The sequence below is a fragment of the Rhincodon typus genome, chromosome 28, assembly GCF_021869965.1.
Source record: "Rhincodon typus isolate 14 chromosome 28, sRhiTyp1.1, whole genome shotgun sequence".
Taxonomy (NCBI): domain Eukaryota; kingdom Metazoa; phylum Chordata; class Chondrichthyes; order Orectolobiformes; family Rhincodontidae; genus Rhincodon; species Rhincodon typus.
In genome coordinates this window covers 31,338,588-31,357,091 of record NC_063359.1, presented here as the reverse complement: position 1 = coordinate 31,357,091, position 18,504 = coordinate 31,338,588, and the positions used below count along the sequence as shown (strand labels likewise).

Below are 18,504 nucleotides of genomic sequence, written 5' to 3'. Positions count from 1 at the left end.
GGTAGACTTTATCCTTTCAAATGGGGCTCATATTTGTTGCTATTATTTTTAGCTTTATATCTCTACATCCTTCGAATGGTGGTAGCAGTAATGAAAGCAATTTGATGAGATAAATAAAGGAGAATCACAGAGGATGCACTCATTAAAGTATATTCTCCACAAGGACCAACGTGAGGTCTTGAAGTCAGGGGTATAATTAACATTATCCTGTAGATCACAAATTCAATATTGCATATTCTATGAAAAAACATTACTTTTAACAAAATAAATATATCGAATACATATTTCTTCACATGGTTGCAAAGTTGAATACTCACTATTCCTTTTCTTCTTCTCTGGGAGTGGAGGAGGTTTTTCTGGTATTTCTGCTAATTCTGAAACATCAATATTTGGAAATCCCACTGGAATTGGTAACATTCCTTGTGGCCTTGGTGACACCACAGCAAAAGGAGGATGCTGAATTGCTGGTACAGCAGAATTCTGCATTTCTTCCTCAGAGATATTGTCGTATTGCGATGGAAACCGTTCATACGAGACTCTATATCCTGAATTATCTGATGAGGCAGCACTCCGACGCTTCTTTTCTGGCAATGCAGGTGGCATCTGCAAAGGTTGAACACCAGTTTGTGGTACCTGCCTCCATTCGGGCACTGTTTGTGGAGTACAAAGTGGTGAAGTAAATGTCTGTCCAGGAAGGGGCGAACTGGATTCTACTGCTGATTCTGGAAGTGGGCTTAGTGTGCCAGAAAGGTGCTGGGAAATCTGATCAACAGTTGAAAGGTCCTGATGCAGGAAATCATAATCGGGATCATAGCTTTCTGGATTATCTGAAAGGGGATCAAAGAATATTTTATGAATGAAATTCAGCCAGTCACACATCTCATCCTTAAACACAACAGCACTTATTACGCACAAGTAAATAACTGAGCAGCAGTAATGTTAATTTAAAAAAGCCATTCATCAGTTCAAACAATTGAAACATGATTTCCAGCACAGGTTACTCTCACGTCCAAACATTTCACCAATTCAAATTAATTTCTTATTTAGAGATTTTTTTCCCATTCTTGGGAAGAAAAAGGCATTGTAACCCAAAATGAAGAAATACATAGACATAGCTCATATTTAAATACTACTGATTTACTGACCAAATATGGATCAACACTGACCAAGAAACAAATCCAGTAATCAGACATTTTCAAAGTGCATAAACACCTCAAATGCTATTCAGCAGTGAATGTGCTTGTATGCCTGACACTGTTATTGCTCTTCTGTACTTGTTTTACGAAGTATTAGTTAATACACTACAAGAATGATGCCAATGTATTTCACACAAGTTAACAGCAACAAATCTTTTGGCCCAAAGGTTCTGGTCAGTGTTTACAATTCATACGAGTCGCTTCATAATCTGTTTCATTTAACTCTATCAGCAGAGGTGACTATTCCTTTCTACTCACATACTTGCGTCAATGCTACATGACTCAATTATGGCTTATGGTAGCAAGTGCTCTTTCTAATCACTCCCAGGATAAAAAGGGGCTTCTGCTCAAACTCTTGTTAGCTTTATTAGTGATTCTTTCTGGCTATACCTCAGTATTCTCTTTGCCACAGAACACAGCCTGACCTTGTCCAGTACTTCCTGATAGTATACGATCTCAATTTGGATATTATTCTTTAAAACCTTTTGTTCAACTTCTCCAGCACCTCTATATGCCCCATTTTGTAAAAAAGGGGAATGTGCCGAGTTCCCACCTCCCAATCACTGTTTCTTACAAGTTTAATATGTTAAGCACTTTCATTTCTATTTCTCTAGAAATGATTCCCAGTGCTGTATTTGCATTCTTAATCTGTGTGACTACTTCTTGAGAAGATGTGCCACTAGATGATTTAACTCTCCTACTCAATTTAGACTCACTTCTCTTTTCCTATGTATGTACTCCTTGTCAAAATGCATCACTGCACACTCATCTACAAGTGAAACTAATTTCTCAGTATTCAGCGAGTTTATTCCTGTCCTGTATTATGTCACAGAATTCCTTGGTATTATCTGTACCCCAATTTTGTGTGAACTGCAAGTTTTAAAACTGCACAACTGTTTCAGAGTACTGATCAATAATGTAAATTAACAACAATGGTCTCGGGATCAATCCCTGTGGAATAGCACTTCCCAACTTTGAGTGGATAAATACTCCTTTAACGATTTATTCTCGGTTTTCTGTTTAATAACTAGCCTGCTGTCCACTTTGCCAGCTGACTCAACAGCTATGACTCTGGAGCAATTCTTTTTTGATACATGCCTCTGATTACACTAATCCTAGAAGATCATAGGATGATGCAGTAGGGGAAGGCATAGGGAATGAAGGGAGGTCATGTTCAGGCAGGTCAGGGAGTGGGGTCATAAGTAATTGGATAGATCCACTCAATTTTTAGCATTTTTCAGTGGTTAACAGTGGGACATTATTCTGTATGCAGAGGGGCTTTCACGGTGTAGTGTAGCGTGTAAAAAAATTGGGTCATCTTTTACACTACTTCTGGTGCTTTGCCAAGCACTTTAAATTTAACCCTTCTGGATACCAACTGTTTGTCACTGGTAACAGCTTTTCCTTCCAAAATCAAACATTTCTCGAAGGAGTAACAGAGTGGGACAAGGTTACCTTTCAATTTACCTTCAAGCAGCCAACTTGAACAAATGCCAAAGACATATAAACAAATTATGGGATGAAAAGAGCAAGAGTAAGAGTAATTCCTTTCAAACGGAAGAAAACATATTGAAAAAGTTTAAGGATGAACTATCCTGCAAAAGAATAGTACGGTAACTTTTCAAAAAATATCTTACCAAGTGTTTCACAACTTGTATTCTGCGAACACTGCCCACTATCATTGTCTAACGATGATAGCTGTTCATCAGATTTGCTTAGCTTTCCCATGCTGTTACATGGAGATACCCTTGGTGATTCTCCACTATATGAGTGGCTGCCACCAGATAGCCGCCTTTGCAGATAGCAATCCAATCCTTCAAAGTCCTAAATATAACAAAATACTTCTATAAAATATTGACATTTTGATGTTAGAGTGACGTTATGATGCAAGAGAAATAACTTGCTCTCTCATATTTGCAACATTTACAAATAAAGGATAATTGGAGACTATACTGTAGCTAAGAATTCCAAAACTAAATTACAAAGGAGAAGCTTAAGATGAAAACTCCTGTGAACAAATTAATATTTTCTACATCTGCTAATATCTTTAGATTCAAAATACATGCAGCACATGGAGTGACTCAGAACACAACAATGGAAGGTTAACAGAACATTGTGACAGAACCAGAGGTAGGCTTTGAAAGCAAAACTATTGTTGAATAGCAATTAGTTATTCAACTAATTTGGTTTTGCAAATTGTTACTGGGAGGTATATCTTTGGCATTGGCTTCCTATCATCAGACCAAGACCACTGACACCACTCACTCCAACTTGCTTGCGCTGGTTCTTTTAACAATTATAATAGTCTCTTGACTGAATAACTTCCCTTGGCAAAGCATTCCATGCTCTATTACAAGGAGATTTCTTCCGAAGTCTTGCCCTATTCTTGCTGTGACAATTTGAATCAATGCCCACCTCAAAACAGACTCCAAAGCAGGGGGAACTCAAGTTTCTTGTTCATCAGCATTTTTTCAAAAAAAAAAATCTCACCTTTGTTTGCTTCAATGAAAAATAATTTTATATTTCAAGCCTCTTCAACTAAAACAGGTTCACATTTGTGATGGTATCCTTTACATCATGTACCATCCAGGGGATTGATACGTAATGAGGACCAATATAGTACTTACAGTACAACTGTACAGTTACATTTCACATCAGTTCCTTCAGAAGGAATGATATAGTGTATTATCAGCATTAGGTAGTTTAAGCAACTAGAATATTTGCTGTAAAGTGCATTTAACATGGTCAAGTGCTTTCATTATTGTCCACGGTATCACTAGCGTTAAAAGAAGATGGTCAAGCATAGTTTGTAAGCAGCTGGTTTCTAAATTTTTATTTGTAGTCAGGAAATGTGAAATTTGTGTGTTCTCACGCATCTAGCAAAGACTGGGAGACTATTGGAAATGACCCTGCTTCAACAGGAGAATCAAATATCCTACTGTACATATAGCTGTGCCTATATCCAACATGCATTTGTATCTATCAAATGGTAATAAACCGACTTTTGTTTAGTAATTGCAAACCTTAGTCAATCTATTTATCCTATTGTGTTTATTCCTCTCGCACCCAAACAATGAAAAACATTTCTCCATACCTGTTTGGTATTGGGTAAACTAGAGCCACTGGCAGCTCGACTTATAGGAGATACTACTGCCACTCTTGTTGGGGAGGGTGCAGACGTCCTCTTCTTGGGTGGTAGGGGCGGAACACTACTGTTGCGGGCAAAGCACGTAATGATTAAAACTGCAAAATATTCTGGCTTGCAAACAAATCCGTGTAGATTTAGCAATAGGGCAGTTAAAAACGGTTAACTAGAAACAGAAACATCTTGGTATGACACCAGTAATAGCATTTTAAGCCACAATTTTAAAAAATGTTCAATGCCCGTATATTGGCTTTCACTGAACACCACTAATCAATACGCAACAAAATTCCTGTCAGGACTGAACAGATGACCAAAATGCAGAATAGAAAAAGGATCAAATTGGTGAGAATCTACATCCCTGCAGATATACAGATCACTTCCACAATCCGACATGCAAAATAACCAGCAATTGTACCACTTCCCATTCAGATGCAACCTGAAACATGTACATATTAAAAGCATAATACACTAAAGGCAGGCAAGGCTCTATTTCCTCAAACTGTACTTGGTTCAAAATCCTCATCATGGCCCCTAACCTTTAATTTTTCCAGAGAGCAAATGTCCGGTTGAGATGAGTATGCTCAATAATTCAGCACCGAACACAATCCAATTCCAAAGATACACACTCCTCAGTGAGGAAATATCTCATCTCAGTCATAAATGAGCAGTCTTTACCCTGAACTGATGCCCTGGATTTCAGATGCTGCCAGACCTGCTGAGCTTTTCCAGCAACTTTGTTTTTGTCCCTGGATTTCTAGATTTTACAGGTGGAGAAATAATCTCCTAGTGTTCAGTTTATCATGCCTCTTCAGAATCTTGCATGTTAAAAAGAGAGGGATCATCTCTATTCTAAGCTGCCAATGTAATCAGCCTGCCATCATCAACCAATGCCTAATCCAAGGAACATCTCTGGTGAACCTTCAGGTACATCCTTCTTCAGATGTGAAGATCAAAAGTGTACACATTACTCCAGGCGGAATCTCACTAAAGCCCTTTATGCATTGTAGCAAGGCCTTTTTCAATCCTTGGACACCAAACTCCTTGTAAAGACTAACATACCATTTACTTTCTTAACTGCTCTCTGTATCCACGTCAACCTTGTAACGTACAAGTTGCCTCTTGGAACATTAACATATGAAAGTTTAATACCTATTAAAATAAAATATTATGCTTTTTAATTCAGACTGTCAAAGTGAATCATGTAAAACTCCCCCACATTATTAAAGTGCATTGTTAAGACATCTTTAACAGATTTCCAGCATATCACCACGACAGCTGATGCTAGCTAACCTAACCAACCTGTAGTTTCCTATTTACTCTCACAGCATATGAACAGCATAGTTGCCTTTACCAACTTTCAAACCTCAAGGACTGCAGCACAGCCTACGGAACTTTGGCAAATCATAAACGGTGTATCCACTATCTTCACCACTTTCAGAACCCTAGGACGAAGGCCATCAGCTCCTGGGCTAGTAGCTTTTGGTCTTTTATGGGTCTTAAATTATAACCTCAAAGTTCCATATTCTTACCAGTCTCTTGATTACCCTTGTTTTCTGTGTCTTCTACTGTGAAGGCAGACAAAATATTTAAATGTCTATGCCAGCTCCTCATTTGCTACGATAGGTCTCTTACAAACAGGAGAAACTACGCTCATTTCAGCTACTTAATATACTTTGAAAAGCTCTTGAAATCCTTTTTTTGTTTTCCTCACTACTTCATTCTCATTTTAGTTTTCACCTTTTTAAAATCAAATTTTGGTCATCCTTTCTGGATTACTCCTAATTCTTTTATCACTTTTCTTCATAACGTTTTAATCCTCGTCATTTATTCTAATACTACACTTAATTCCCTAGTAAATCACAAATGGATATTTCTTGCCAAGCTTTTATTTTTTGGTCCATAAGTCACATCATTGCAAAACATACTGTGGGCAATAATGAGATACATTACTTCAATATCAAGATAAACTAGAGAAGAAACAGTAATTTATGATGAACAGCATTATTCACTCATTTCAATCATTGCTTATTTGGTAATAATACCTTTAACGATCAATATTTCATTGAAGAAATAAATACATGTAATATCAAGGAGGATTGCCTCTTTAATCCATTACCTGTGGTCCATAATGCGAATACCAGGCAGTGGTGGTTTTGGTGGAGCACATTCTCCATCCACAGAGTCTGGAATTATCTCCAGTGATCTTGTCATTGGAGTAGTTTTAGTAAGAATTTCCTTCTCCCTGTCAGTCAGTGGAAGCTCTGTTGCACTGCAAGAGTTAAGCATCAGATTAACATAATTAGATAAAAACCACCTACTATAGTCTGTAGTCTAGTGGTTGAGATATTGGACTCTCAATCAAGTTTGAGGTTGAGAGTTTGCATCCCAATGCACTTGAAACAGAACTGAAAGAAACCTGCTAATCTGTAGGCTAATGACAGAAGATCATGATCAATAAACTCACTAATGCTACTCAACATCTAGTCTGGCCTACGTGCAATAATTGAGTGTAAATGGGATTGCCATTCCCGGCCAGAAGGAATTAAATTTAAAAACCCACAAAAACATTACTGCAGAACTTAAGGAAAAATACACATCCAAGATCGAAAATACCTTGGACTTTACTTCTATAACATTGAGCAGCATTCTCAACATTTTCCATTGGTCATTTCTTGAGTCTGGATTTTTTTGAAACTGGCATTTCTTCGACATCTTAGAATGCCGGAAATCTTAGAATCCCTACAGAGTGCAGAAACAGGCCCTTCGGCCCAACAAGTCCACACCGACCCTCAGAGCAGCCAATCCAGACCCATCCCCCTATAACCCACCTAATCTACACATCCCTGAGCACTATGGGCAATTTAGCATGGTCAATCCATCTCGCCTGCTCATCTTTGGACTGTGGGACGAAACCGGAACACCTGGAAGAAACCCATGCAGACATGGGGAGAATGTGCAAACTCCACACAGACAGTTGCCAGAGGGTGGAATCAAACCCAGGCCCCTGGCAACGTGAAGCAGCAGTGTTAACCACCGGGCCACCATCGAGATGAAAATGCTTCATTGAAGCGCATGGATGGAAAAAAAAACTTCCAACTCAGTCTTCAGATACTTCATTGTAAGGGGAGGCAATGGCCTAGTGGTATTATTGCTGGACTATTAATGCAGAGGCCCAAGTAATGTTCTGGGGACCTGGGTTCAAATTCTGCCATGGCAGATAGTGGAATCTGAATTCAATAAATATCTGAATTGAGAATTTAATGATGGCTATGAACCCATTACAAATTGTCGAAAAAAAACCCATCTAGTTCACGAATGTTCTTTAGAGAAGGAAACTGCCATCCTTACCCGGTCTGGTCGACATGTGACTCCAGACCCACAGCTACGTGGTTGACTCATAACTGCCCTCTGGACAGTTCGGGATGAGCAATAAATGCTGGCCTAGCCAGCAATACCCTCATCCCGTGAATGAATAAAGAGAAAAAAATCCATTGAAATTATCTTTCTGGTTTCAATGCAGGTCAAGCAAATATTTGGTTCATTAGTCATGTTTATACAGGGAAGCAGCTCTTACCTGTCAGTTTTAGATGTTGGTGGGCTGGGTTTCATAGGAGAGGTAGGGGATGGCTGTTCTTGCTTCTCTATTGTCAGTTTCACAAGCTCCTAAACATAAGCATCAGAGGGTAATAGAACTGATTATTTGATCTAGCAACATTTGGAAAATAATGTATCTTCAAGATACATAAAAATAAAAGATATTGATCAGGAACTGAATCAGCTGATAGTTGACTAAGATGCTAAACTCAGGATCATATGGCTGTTACACTCAATAGAAATGTGCACGTGGATTGGAAGAGCAAGATTAACCCAACATGCTGTAGTCAGTACTCACTACAGTTTTAAGGATACAATGCCAAAATCCCAACACTGGAAGAAACAAGGACGTCAAGGAAGTCAACGACAATCATGACTGGTGACTTTGTTTCTTGTAATTCCAAATTATGCTCTATAACAATTTGATCAAATTGATTTCCCAGCAATCATTTATGCAAGACTTGTTCATGAAAATTTACAACTGCCTTCATAAAGGAGAATGTTAAAAAGTTACTAGTATGCATCACTTTCTGCAGTTTTAGAATCTCATTTCCCATGAAGAATTATTCAGCCATGGTAAAGGCAATTGACAAGACTTTCTGCGCTGAATAGGAAATCAGGGTACATTACACTGGAACTTCAAATCATATAATACTATTTTCAGGTTTTAATCAGGTATATGCAATTTTCAAATTTTCACTGCGCTAGGGAAATATGATTTTACCAAATTTAACTTCAAAATCAGCATGATTAGTTATCTATAGGATAAACATCTCAAATAAAATTAAAAAACAGTCCATATACTGTATAATAGTTGGTAGCACAAGTGCATAAGAAAGAAGACTACTGCAAGTAATAGAAAATGACGACTCTAGAATTTGACTGAAATATGAAAGTCGAGGTGAGATGCTGGGATTTAACCTACAATTAAATGGCACGAGGACCAGGCCTTCTTCAACAATAACTATCAATTCAGAAAAAATACTTAAATTAATGGATTTTATCAAAAACAAAGTGCTTGTATGTTTGTGCTGTCTTATTTATAAAGGTTATTGCACTAGTTATTTTTCATTTGATATCATAACTGGGATATCAATTGTTTGAGTGGGTTTCAATCTTTCTGTAATTAGAATGACAAGGTGAACTTTAAAATAAAGCCAATTCCTAAAAATGCATACTATCAGTTCGTACAGCTTTAAAAATAATCAATCATTCTGAAGTTCCACCTGTTTATGCCACCTTGATTTTGTCACATCTGATTATAAAAATATGTTCATTTTCTTGGCTGACCAGAATATGGAATTTCTCCACTACGAAAGGAACAGTTATTGCAGAAGCCACAAATTCTGGTTCCGAGCAGCAAACCATATGCAATATTAGTCGCCTGTTAGTAATTTATTAAAACATTAGAACTCAAATCAGTAGGAAGATAAACTGGAATTCTAATTGACATATACAGATTTTCAGTACAACAGCATTTACTCATTCTAAAAGAGTCTTCAATTGTTCCAAATTCATGCTTCTCTTTTTCCATCACTGCCTTGAAGATTTAGTCAGTTCAATTTGTTAATTACATTTTCATTAAGAGAGCACATCGAACATATTGGAAGGAAACAAACAAAATAATTCCCTTGTACCAATTTAAAATTAAGTTTATACTGCAAGATCTGATTAAATAGGAAACCTAACCTCTTTGGAAAAGAATCTTTATTTCAAGTCACATCAAACAGCGGTCACAAACTTGCCTAAGGAAGAAACGGGACCGAGTGGTCTTCCACACTGAATTTATACGATGAACAATTGTTTTCAATCTTGCTATTGTGGGTATTGCCAATCTGGTATCAAGTGCTGCTCCACAAGGAAACAGAGTTGAGAATGAACATAACCTTGGGTAGATCAGGAAGTTTTGGAATATCCTGGCAAGTAGTTTAGTGGCATGCAGATTCAAACCATTCAGACTAGAAAAACAATTTCTCTTTCTTCCACCTGACATCCCATTCCCACAGCTCAATGAAAGAGGATGTTGAAAAATACAGAAGTTTTACGTGTTCCTTTTTTAAAAACTAAAACTTACTTTTATTCCATCAAGCACTGCTTTAATCATCGCCATGACCCTTTCCTTGTCATCTAGATTCACATTTTCTAAGATCACTTGATCAGACCAGCGAATTAGATTGGCCAGGCTCTGGTATACCTGGTTTAAACAGGATGAGATGGCTGAGCTGAAAAAAAAGAAATAGAACTAGTAATCTTGTGTCTACTTTATATTAAAGCTCCAATCCCAGGTGATTCAAAAGAGCCAGGTGGCAGATTAGAAAGCAAAGACAAACTGCAAGAGCTCAAATTCAAAATAAAACCAGGAATTGCACATTGGGCCAGTCAGTATCTATGGAGAGAAAAGAAAAATAAGCCGTAAACAGCCATACACCCATACACCCATTTAATCAGAAGCAGTTTACATGAAAGATTGTACACCAGAAGTATGAACTCTCCACAGGTTTTGGCTGGCCTGATGTGCCATTTCCAGCTAGGTCACCAATCTGAGCCCTTCACCAACAGCCCCCTGTTGAGAAATTTAAACCAAACACCTGCACAGGAAAGAAGCCATTTTAATTTTTTATACAAAAAGAATGAAGCAGCAGACCTACATTTAAGTTATCCTAAAAAAAGTGCAGCATAAACAGCTACATAGTGTACACTTTCTATTATTTCTACTCATTCATCAACTCAGTTGATTACTTCTTCCATCAAACTTGAGCGAATCGTGCAGCACGTCCTCTGCTACACAAAACCTCACAAATAACTCTGCCTAGCCCCAGCCATACCGGATTCCACGTGCCACATCTAATTGTCATCTAGATTTTGTATTGTTTTAAAATTTCTCTTATCCCATACCTCCCTAATCTTCAAGAAATCACATCCACTGAAATGTCACAGCTCTTGGTCTTTATTGTCTCATGAGAGAATAGACATGAATGTCATGGAAGGCCAGCATTTACTGCCTGTCCCTAGTTGTCTCCCCAAAGCCTACAGAATGTGAATACTCGCTACAGGATTCGTAGCTTCTGACCTACTCTTGTAGCCATAGTGTTTATATAGTGAGTCCAGTTTAGTTTCTGGTCAATGGTTATCAACACTCTGGGCATTAATGGGGGATTTGGTGACAATAATGTGGTTGTTAGCTTGTCTCTTATTGGAGATGGCATTGCCTGACATTTGTATAGTACAAATGTTATCAGACACTTGTCAGCCCAAGTCTGGATATTGTTCAGGTCTTGTTACATTTGAACATGGACTGCTTCGGTATCTAAGAGTTAGGAATGGTACTGAACATTAGTGAACATCCCTACTTCTAACAAAAAGGGGAGGACTCTAGTTATGAGCACAATAATTAAAAAGGAGGAATTGAGATGTACAGTCTTTCAAGTCATCTCATTGTTGACTAAGGTCACAGATGATGGTCTACTTCACCACCACTTTCTTGTCCTATCCTGGATCAATTGATTCCTTTACTGTTCAAAACTCAGTCTTGAATAGTTTGGATGACTAAGCATTCAAGTCTTTTGGAGGACAAAATTTCAGATTCAGAACCCCAAGTGAAGACATTTCTCACCTCAGTCTGAAAGGATGATCTCTTATCCGGAGTCTATAACCTTTTGTGCTAAATCCTTCAGCCAAGGAAAAATAATCTTAGCACCTAATTTATCAGGTACTCAAGACTTTTAGTTTATTGATTTTGTTAATTAATTTAGCAAAACTAAACCAAAAGCATCTGGTTGCATTAATAATGCAAATATATTGTCTGTATAGCTGTAATTCCTATTCTTTTTCATGATACGTTGATCATTAGCCAAGTACAGACAAACTTTTATGCCTCCAACATAGTTAAAAGTGAACTATTCATACAAAGCAACCACTTTAAACATTTTCAGTATTGCAAGAACCAGTGTTAAATAGGAACTCCTGAACTGGATAAATTTCCAAAAAAGACAAATGTATGAGCCTACCACAAATACATCACTTGGTTTCCGCTGGTTAGCATCCTGTAATTAGCACAACAGAGTATTTATTAATTGTTATTTGTTTTACTTAAATTAGGGTTGATGGTATTAGAGAATGGTATATATACACAGTGGAACGCGAGATAAAAGTGCAACCAAGTACAGCATTATACGACAAATAAACAAACACTCTTTACTAGCCCAGTAATATCTTCTTCCAGCGTTTAAAATCCAACACTATTTTCATTTTCCACATCAACGGTCCCTCTGACACATTGAAGTGCTCAAAGAAATTCGTGGAACATTAAAGTTACACAGGGAAAATGCTGGTCAGGATTTCATTGAAATACTAATTCCAATAGCAAAAGGACAGTTCCAAACATTCCACAATCTTGTCCCTTTTGGATACTTTAAATATAATCACGTCACAAGCAGACCTCAGACCTTTCAAATGGGAGTTCACAGCTCATAACAGAAATGCACTTGCTTTTAAATAAACGTTGCACGTGAATTAGGCATTAATTTCAGTAAGCATTACGAGAATTAAAAATAGTTACAGATCAGCATTGCTCTATTTCCTTCTGCAGTTTCATCCATCTGTTAAAAAATGAAGGATAGGTTTTCCAAAAGACTGATGTTGATAAAAGTTTACAAAATCAACTTTTCATTTGATCAAAATTAAATAACCAATGCCCGACTAGCAGCATTTTTAAAAAAATCTTTGATGCTTAGCTGTCTATGCTTATAATTTTATACACAAGTTAATATAAACACAAACAATGTAATATTTTTAAACTGGATGCTTTTAAATAAGTACAAAGTATTTACAAACATTATCCACAGAAAAATGGAATAAGCTATAGGTGCCTGCTGAATTAATAAACAAGTGGAATAGCTTTTCAAGATACTTTAGAGGTAACATGAACACTGCCACAAACCTGCCTTTCTATAGTAACTGTTGTGATGTGCAAAGTTCCCAGATGCCTCAAAAGAGACAAAAATTAACACCATGTCTAAGATGTTATCTGGAGGGCTGACTATAAAGTTGGCCAAAGATGTAGGTTTCAACACAGTCTAAAAGGGGAAGGCATGTGGAGACCATGTGCAACCTGTGCTGATGATCTCAGGCATATTGCGTGCAAGAATAACAAAAGGAACCATACTGCTGTGAGGCTTTAACAGGTGTATTTTGTGCTCATTTATTTTGAGAGAGAGATTGAATGAGAAGTGGCAAGCAGTCTGTGGTAATGTAAATAGCTTGAGGTCTTGGGTTGTCTCCTCCCCCCGGAGTTGAAATAATAGAAGCAGCCTGAATGGGTGTGGCCAGCTCTCAAACTAGGATTTTCAGTTTTTCATTTCAGGCTTTTAGATTCAGAAGCTGCTGGAGTTTAAGAGGTAGCACCTATTTTTTTCCCCTCTCTCAGTTACAGCTAGAAGCTGGGGTTTCTCCATGATGCTGTGTATCTGTGAGAAAAATCAATTATTTGAGTTTTAACAAGGGTGTGTTTATGGGATTTTACTATACTGTAACAGTTAATTAATATTAGTTACTGTATCTATTATTCTAGTTTCCCAATAGAGTTAAATTATTCTAAGTTCTTTCTTTTGTTGTATTTTAACTAGTGTTTGAATAAATTGCATTTGGCTTAACAGCGAGTAGTATGACTAGTCAAATTGCATCTGGAACACAGTACGTAACATTTGCCTTTAAAATAAGAGAAAGTTAGGGTCTAGGCTACCTTTGTAAAATTTTTCAAGAGTGTCTGGTCTGGTTCATAACACTGCAAGGCTAAAGTTACCATGTATGTTAAAGAAACTTAAGGGGTAATGATTAGATTGGGAGATTTAGTTAATATCCTATTTCACAGTTAAAGTTTTTCTGTATAAAGCTACTTACAGTCAGAAAGAACAACAAATTGTGTAAAGATTATGACATAACCAATATAAAATAAACTGACATCTTTAAATCTCTACATCATCAGAAAATACCTTAAAAACCAAGATCACTAATTAAGTCCTCTGATAATGACAGTTGAGAGATCCAGGAAGAGTTTGTTACCTTCGCAGGATTTTTCAAAGACAACACCACAAAATTCAAGACTTCATTAACAGAAATAGAAAATCCCAGCTTTCGTTTTAATGGCACTAAATAAAAAGAAATGGGAGCAGGTTTAAGAAGTTAACGCAGAAGTTCCACTGCATCTGAAGAAAAAGTGGTACTATTTCATTTGGTTTATCATGGAGATCAGTACATTTGCCAAACCTTATAAATATTAATGTAACACTGATTGCAACATACATCAGCTACATACCAAAATATTTTCCTTCACAAAGTCACGTTCTGATCTATGACAGTCAAGTTTGATCATGAAACAGGAAGAGTGAAAGGATTATAAACTCAAGCCAACTACTGAAACTTAAACCCCATGTTTTCACAGGTCCTGTGGTGGTGATATCACATCTTTGGACAAACAACAATTTGGGTAATCTGCAACTTTCATGAGCATTTATTTATCAAATGCTTTTCAAAGCAAAGTCAGATTCAAATACTGGTTGAAATCAAGGTATCACCTCATGTTCGCAAAAGTGTACTCATTCGTAGCTTGCTTAGAAAGCTTTGTGCTAATTGATTATTTTCCCCACAAACCAGCTGCAGTTGAAAGCCATGTGTTAACACTAAGAAATAACCTGTCAGTATGAATTAAATTCCTAATACAATGTTCAAAAGTGAGATCAATTTGTTTTATTTGAACAACTATCTAAGACGCACTTGTTCAAATATGCAGTAAAAGACATGGACTGTTTAAGAATTTGGTAAGGTCAAACATTTAACTCTAGAATCAAAAACATTTTTCTGTTATGACAAATGGCACAGTAGTTTAATTTCAGTCTTGCACAGTGCAAGTGAGTTATAGTAATCTTGATCATAGGAACAAGGACGTCATTCAGTTCAAGACTGCTCCACCATGTTATTATATCATGGGTTGATTATTATCTCAAATAATTTGCCTTCCTTTGCTTCACATTCTTTAATACTCTTCCCTAAAATTTCAATTGGTTCAGCATCCACAATGTTGGCAGAGCAGAGTTTAAATTTTGGCTACCCTAAGCAAGGGAAAAAAAATTCTAACTTCACTCTTAAATGCCACAACTTAAATTTAAGATTACTCCCTCAAATCTGGGTTTCATTGCACTGCTCCCAGTCTCAAACAGCTTGTTTTCTGGTTGGTTCCTCAACATATTGGTCGAAAAATAATCTAATACACAATCCTCCTCCACAATATCATTGCAAGTTTGGTCCAATCGATATATAAATTGAAGTCACCTACGATTACTGTTGTACCCCATTATTTGAGATCTTGTTTAACGCCTTCACTTATATCTTCACTATTGTTTGGGGGCCTAATCAACAACCCCAACAATGTTCTGTGCTCCTTAATGTTTCTTTCCTCCATCCAAACAGATTCCACATTGTGATTTTCTGAGCCAATTTTTCCTCACCATTGTTCAATGTTACTCCTTTAATAACAATGCTACTTACCTACTTTCCATTTTGGTCCGTCCTGCCTAAATAATGAATACCCCAGGTGTTCAGTTCCCATCCTTGGTAACACTCTAGACAGGTCTCTGTAATCGCAATTATAGCAAACTGCTCATATCTATTTGTGCTACTAACTCATCTGATTGTGAATGTTCTGCACATTAAGACATAAAAGCCTTAAACTGTACCTTTTTAAAACTTTGTCAATCATCTTGGCTTCAGTTTGGACTATGGCCCTGTTTGTTTATTGCTCATTTATTTCTCCCTTCCACTTTTGCTTCTTACCTTTATCTTTTATTCCACCCCACTACCACCCAATCACCACAAAGACATTGGGCCTGTTCCTGCCCAGATGCAATATGTCCTGTTTGAACCAGTCCCACCTTCCCTAGAACTGGTCCCACAGTACCAAGAATCAATCTTTTCTTATCTGATCAATTTTCCATTCCTCCCACAAAGCTGCCGGCTTCTGGCCATTTTATGTTTATACAAATGTCACTATCCTCCATTTAGTCAGTAGCAAATAAGGTTAAAGACAATTTCAACACAAGTGCATCAAGCCAAGCCTAAAAATCTGCCCTCACCTGATGGCAAACCAGATGCAGACCTGAAAATTGAGCAGTTGGTGATTCAGGTGGCACCAGTTGTCAACAAATTGAGAAAGTTAGACATGTCATCTTATTTACTGCCTCAATCCAAACCTTGTTGAATATGCTCTTTTAGTCAAATGTGAAAGATAGCAAATGCCATATTACCAGGATCATACAGACTAATAACAGAGCACTAACTGAGGGTAGAACTACACTGGTACATTTATTCAGCACTTAGATAGGAAAATTAATGCATTGATAGAGGAAAATGTCAGGACATAAAATTGCATTAGTCTAATACAACAGAAATTGTAGCATACAAGAACAAAAGCATTTACAACTTCATACCAATGAATCAAGAGGTAAAAAAATCCAGTGAAATTCATATCTGAACCTTAAACTGCTCATATTAGACAGTGGAATGCAGTTCTTGAACATTTGTTAACATCAGCAGATAGTTATGTCAGGAAAAAAATATTTTGAACCCGGTATCAGCACTAAAATCTCTTTAAGTACATACATCATAGACGTATTACTGTTCTCTACCCCCATAACAATGAAATATCATTCAAATCCCCGAACAATATACTGCTTTCCAGTCAGAAAGACCAATTCCATATGTTGCCTGCAACAAGCCAAAAAAAGTTATACTAATGTCCTAAATATACCCAATTACAGGTAGATCTACTCATATCCACTAGCAATTGAAGAGGTGATTTCATATTGTGATATTAGCCTAAAAAGATGCCCAATTTCTGTAACTATCACATTATACCATTCCAGCTTAAAGCAGTTCAATACTTTCATTAAAATTGCAATCAGAGGGATTGTATAGACTTTAATGCTAATATCACACAGTTTAATTTCACCTCCAAGGTTGTAAATGTGCTACACTCAGGATCATCACTGAGTGTTTATGGAGACTTCAGTTCAAACAATTTGCTGGATATGAATCCTATTCCTAGGACTGAAATTATTCAAGCACAAGTTTACCTTTCCTGCTTTAAAATTTGGATCTAAAACATGTTGTAACAGAGGCTGTACTTTGCAAGTCAGCATAGTGTATTCAAACAAGCTTTGGCTCAACTACTAGATATTGGTACTATGGTACTTTTGTCAGAAGCCAGAAAAACAAAATACACAAAGATATTAGAACTTGCACAAGGCCATCACAAACAATGAAAAATCCAAATGAAATGAAGAAAACATTTCTAATCTTGCAAATGTTTTTAATTTTGTAATTCAGTGTGCCTATACAACAAGCATTTAGGAAGGCAAATGGAATGCCGTTTACTGCAAGGGACATGGAATAAGGTAGGAAAGTAGGGAGGTTTTGCTACAGTTGTACTGGGAGTTGATGAGATCACATCTGGAGTACTGTATAAAGTTTTACTCTCATTTTAGAAAAGGACACAATTACATTGGATGCAGTGCAGAGTTAGGTCACTGTGGATGGTTTGCTAGGCAACAGAGTATTGCATTTCTTCAGAAATGTGCTCATTACTGGACAAAACAGGATGAAACATTCAACTGTTCGGATAATCTTTTTACAACAGAGCTAATAAAAGATTAAAAAAACTTATACAATTGTCTTTTTCTGCAATGGTCGAAAAACCCACAAAACCTGATTTCAGAAAGAGCCATTGAGAAAATATCAGACAGCTGTAGTGAGTAGTTACACAAGTTAGATTATGAGAGCGAAAAAATGGAACTTGGGTTTTAGGAATTAGGGTGAACTAATTTAAAGAACATGTTTAGCCTCAATTCAAAAAATCTTAAGATTTCAAGCTCAGCTCTAGGTCAAGCAGCAGACTCCTGTTGTGCCCAAGTTCAGCACAGTCAGACAGAAACCGTGGGACAGCACGGTGGCACAGCGGTTAGCACTGCTACCTCACAGCGCCGGGGACCCGGGTTCGATTCCACCCTCGGGCGACTGTCTGTGGGAGTTTACACATTCTCCCCGTGTCTGCGTGGGTTTCCTCCGGGTGCTCCGGTTTCCTCCCACAGTCCAAAGATGTGCAGGTTAGGTGGATTGGCCATGCTAAATTGCCTGTAGTGTTCAGGGATGTGTAGATTAGGTGGGATGCTCTGAGGTTCGATGTGGACTTGTTGGGCTGAAGGGCCTGTTTCTACGATTCTATGATTCAATGGCAACTTTTGGTGAGAGCTGTGTACCATGGCTCCAGGCTCGTCAAATGTTCATTTGGAGAAAATCCTAGTACCTTTAAAAGGAGATATCAGATGCAGTTTAACAGAACAAGGTAACTGAAATCAAGGGAAGCGCTTAAGCTGAGCAGCAGGAATCCTACTGAGTCCTAAGAAGACACCACTGGTTCAGAATTGAGGATGGAGACAATGTGCTTTGCTGTTATCTCCAAGGTTCTATGAGGCAGAGGTGGGAGCTTGCTTTATCTCTTTCCAACAGATAGCACAGCCA

The 18,504-nt window shown here is 37.4% G+C and overlaps 1 protein-coding gene across 5 annotated transcripts in view; it reads right to left on the bottom strand.

The window, feature by feature from the left end:
• The window catches only part of LOC109935633 (rap guanine nucleotide exchange factor 1-like), a 211,055-nt gene that overhangs the window by 91,510 nt on the left and 101,041 nt on the right, over nucleotides 1-18,504 (bottom strand). For 2 of the 5 annotated variants that reach the window (XM_048613629.1, XM_048613630.1), the window contains exons 4-10: nucleotides 11,943-11,978; nucleotides 10,010-10,157; nucleotides 7,916-8,004; nucleotides 6,458-6,610; nucleotides 4,291-4,408; nucleotides 2,834-3,020; nucleotides 318-827 (exon numbers count right to left, since the gene is read on the bottom strand). In XM_048613629.1, the coding sequence (XP_048469586.1) occupies nucleotides 318-827; nucleotides 2,834-3,020; nucleotides 4,291-4,408; nucleotides 6,458-6,610; nucleotides 7,916-8,004; nucleotides 10,010-10,157; nucleotides 11,943-11,978 (1,241 nt within the window). The remainder of the gene's footprint in view (nucleotides 1-317; nucleotides 828-2,833; nucleotides 3,021-4,290; nucleotides 4,409-6,457; nucleotides 6,611-7,915; nucleotides 8,005-10,009; nucleotides 10,158-11,942; nucleotides 11,979-18,504) is intronic. The other 3 variants (XM_048613631.1, XM_048613627.1, XM_048613628.1) reach the window with 2 other exon arrangements.